We start from the raw sequence: 2,952 nt of genomic DNA on the forward strand, positions 1-2,952 counted from the left end.
TATATATATATATATATATATATATATATATATATATATATGAGGGAGAGAGAGAGAAGTGTGAGAGAGGGATGGAGAGAAAAACACCTTATTAAGTATGGCGAAGATTGAACATGATTTTTACGAGTTGTTCACTAAGCAATTATCTTGCGTAAGTTGTGTCACAGATAATCCCAGACTATAGTTTGATCTACTACGAAATTACTAAAAGTATTTGAAAAGGCAATAAATAAATAAATAAATAAATTCCAAATTATAACCGGGACTTCCTTGCACTCTCGAGATCTGCGCCCTCAGCATTAGGGATGAAGATTAGCAAATTGAAAATATATTTTCATTTAAACATCGACCGACCATCTTATTACATCGCACACAGAAACGCACTTTCAAACATTAGCTAATGCACACGTATGATTACGCATGCGTGCACAGCTCACATAATCACTTATAAATATGCACACTCACAAACACATTTACAAGCATTTGTAAGAGATATGTGTGCACATATATAAAAAGGAAGTTAGACACACACAAACCTACTCACAAACACACTTAAACTGTAAACTGAAGCTATTGAAATGAAAGTTAACTTGCTTTCAAGAACGTAATATCCAGACAATCACTAGGGTCCACAATCTAGAAGTTTGTCCCTTCTCAATAAATAGCCAACTCGTTAGAATAAGAAATGGGCAAATACGTACCATTCTGACACGGTGAAGATTGGCATTCATTAATTTCCTTCTCACAGAAATCACCAGTAAAACCTTTTGGGCATGCGCACCACCCACCTACTTCTCCCGTAACACAGGTGCCGTGATTCTTACAGACTATTTTGTCGCATGATCTCACGTGGTTTTCACAGCGGTCTCCGTAGAAGCCTTCGGCACAGTGACATCTGTAACCTGTATGTATTTCCTGTTAAGATAAACATGTAACAAATATTATTCACTATACCAATAGGCATCTTATACATATATGTACGTACATACATGCGTGCATACATACATGCATGCATACATATATACATACATACGTACACACGTACACACATACATATATCCATACATAAGTAAGTGTGTGTGTGTGTGTGTGTGTGTATAGATGTTTTCGATCTAGTTTGGATTCTTTGCCATCAAATTTGAATTCTTTGCAATCAAATTTGAATTTTTCAACGGGACTTTGTAAGATAAGCTAAAACGCAGAAAACGGACAACAGGCATTCGATGAAGTGTTGCAAACAGTAGAAAGTAGGAGTCTTCATCCTTGAAAGAATATTTGATGACCACAAATCGATTCGAAGCTAGTCTCTCGAAATTGGTGCTGAAGCCTTGAAAAAAAAAGAGTTAAACTACATTAGCCTTATGGCTGATGTAGTTTATCTCTTTCTCTCCGTTTGAAAACGCTCGGTTATCCAAGGCGAGGCAAAGGACGAGCCGGAGCTTTACCAATTGAGATCTGAAAAGTTCGATGAAATAACTCATGATCACTGCAATAGCTCCTACCAAAAGATGCTCCTTTGCTTCGACCGGTCTGAACAAGGGGAGATCATAAACGAATAATTCTTTTTCTATTTTTTTTTTTGCGTATGATTGAACAGTTCATTCAAGATAATTTGTACATTTTTACAAACTGCAACTTTTTTTGCGAGAAATATCATTTGGGAAAATTTAAAAACCCTTATTTCAGAATAGCTAATAAACCTTGTCTGATTTAAATCAACAATTATTGATCATAACTTTTAATCATAAGGGTAATTTCACCCCCTCCCCAAAACTGCATAAACGTGCTTTAAAGCGCGGGTTTATGCTACATCCTGCCCTCCCCGTAGTATGTCTTTTAACTAGACTGTCTATTGTACATGGCATGCACGTGTCTTAGATGACACGTGGACGCATTCAGGCATGTCGTTATATCAGGATTAGTATGAGCTCATTTTTTCCTTTATGCCTACGTATGGTAAATTGCTCTTATTAATAGTATTATGCAAAAGTAATGCTCATAAGTTCTTGACAGCTGCAGCGTTTTCATTCGAGAACTATACATTTCGAGCTTTCTATTCGAACTTTACCCAAGAGTGACCTTAAAAGAACCAGTCCGTTCGCTTTGACGAGATGCAAATTGAACAATTTTTTAACAAAAAAAGTGACTTCATAAAACGGTTATAAAGAGCAAAGAGCTTACTATTCGAGTTTATCCAACTCGAGTTTGTTGTCCCAAGCTTGGGGTTAGATCAAAGTTCGAGTAATAGTGGGCTCTACTGGACGAGTTAGATAAGATAGACATGTATTTCCTTACGGCTGATGTAGTTTAACACTTTTTTTTTTCAAGGTTTCAACACCAATTTCGAGAAACTAGCTTCGAATCGATTTATGGTCATCGAATATTCTTTCGAGGATGAAGACTCCTACTTTCTACCGTTTGCAACACTTCAGCGCATGCCTGTTGATAGTTTTCTGCGTTTTAGTTTGTCTTACAAAGTCCCTTTGAAAAATTCAAATTTGATGGCAAAGAATCCAAACTAGATCGAAAACATCTATATTATCAGATTTAATGTGTATGTGTACACACATGCATATCAAATGTTTTATAAACAGATAATTACTTTCGGCTGTAAATTTTTGGGAGTGCGGTTGAATATTAGTTATGCGATGACGCTTGATCACGTACATATTTAATCTTAACACTCGCAAAATTATAACTAGGAGTATCACACTGAGGAGAATAATAGGTAAATATAATTTACTTTAAATTCGAAACGCGTCTGTGATTAACCGAAGTCGTGTGAATTCATCATTTTTCTTTTTGCCTACATAAAAAAGTGTTTTATTGTCTCGGAGATTTTTATGGTAGTTGAAAAGACATCAGCGTCTATTTCTAATTCAATACGTAGAGAGGCACTTAGCTGACCCCTGATTATAATTATGTATACAATTATAGAATATTATATATATA

General features: G+C 35.6%; 1 protein-coding gene across 1 annotated transcript in view; it reads right to left on the reverse strand.

Moving 5' to 3' along the window:
* Positions 1 to 2,952, reverse strand: part of LOC106870007 (delta-like protein 1) — an 89,357-nt gene that overhangs the window by 5,983 nt on the left and 80,422 nt on the right. Inside the window, exons 8-10 of the mRNA XM_052972575.1 lie at positions 2,773 to 2,806; positions 1,353 to 1,530; positions 702 to 915 (exon numbers count right to left, since the gene is read on the reverse strand). Coding sequence (XP_052828535.1) covers positions 702 to 915; positions 1,353 to 1,530; positions 2,773 to 2,806 — 426 coding nt within the window. The remainder of the gene's footprint in view (positions 1 to 701; positions 916 to 1,352; positions 1,531 to 2,772; positions 2,807 to 2,952) is intronic.

Source organism: Octopus bimaculoides, chromosome 13 (genome assembly GCF_001194135.2).
Source record: "Octopus bimaculoides isolate UCB-OBI-ISO-001 chromosome 13, ASM119413v2, whole genome shotgun sequence".
In the NCBI taxonomy this organism is placed as follows: Eukaryota; Metazoa; Mollusca; class Cephalopoda; order Octopoda; family Octopodidae; genus Octopus; species Octopus bimaculoides.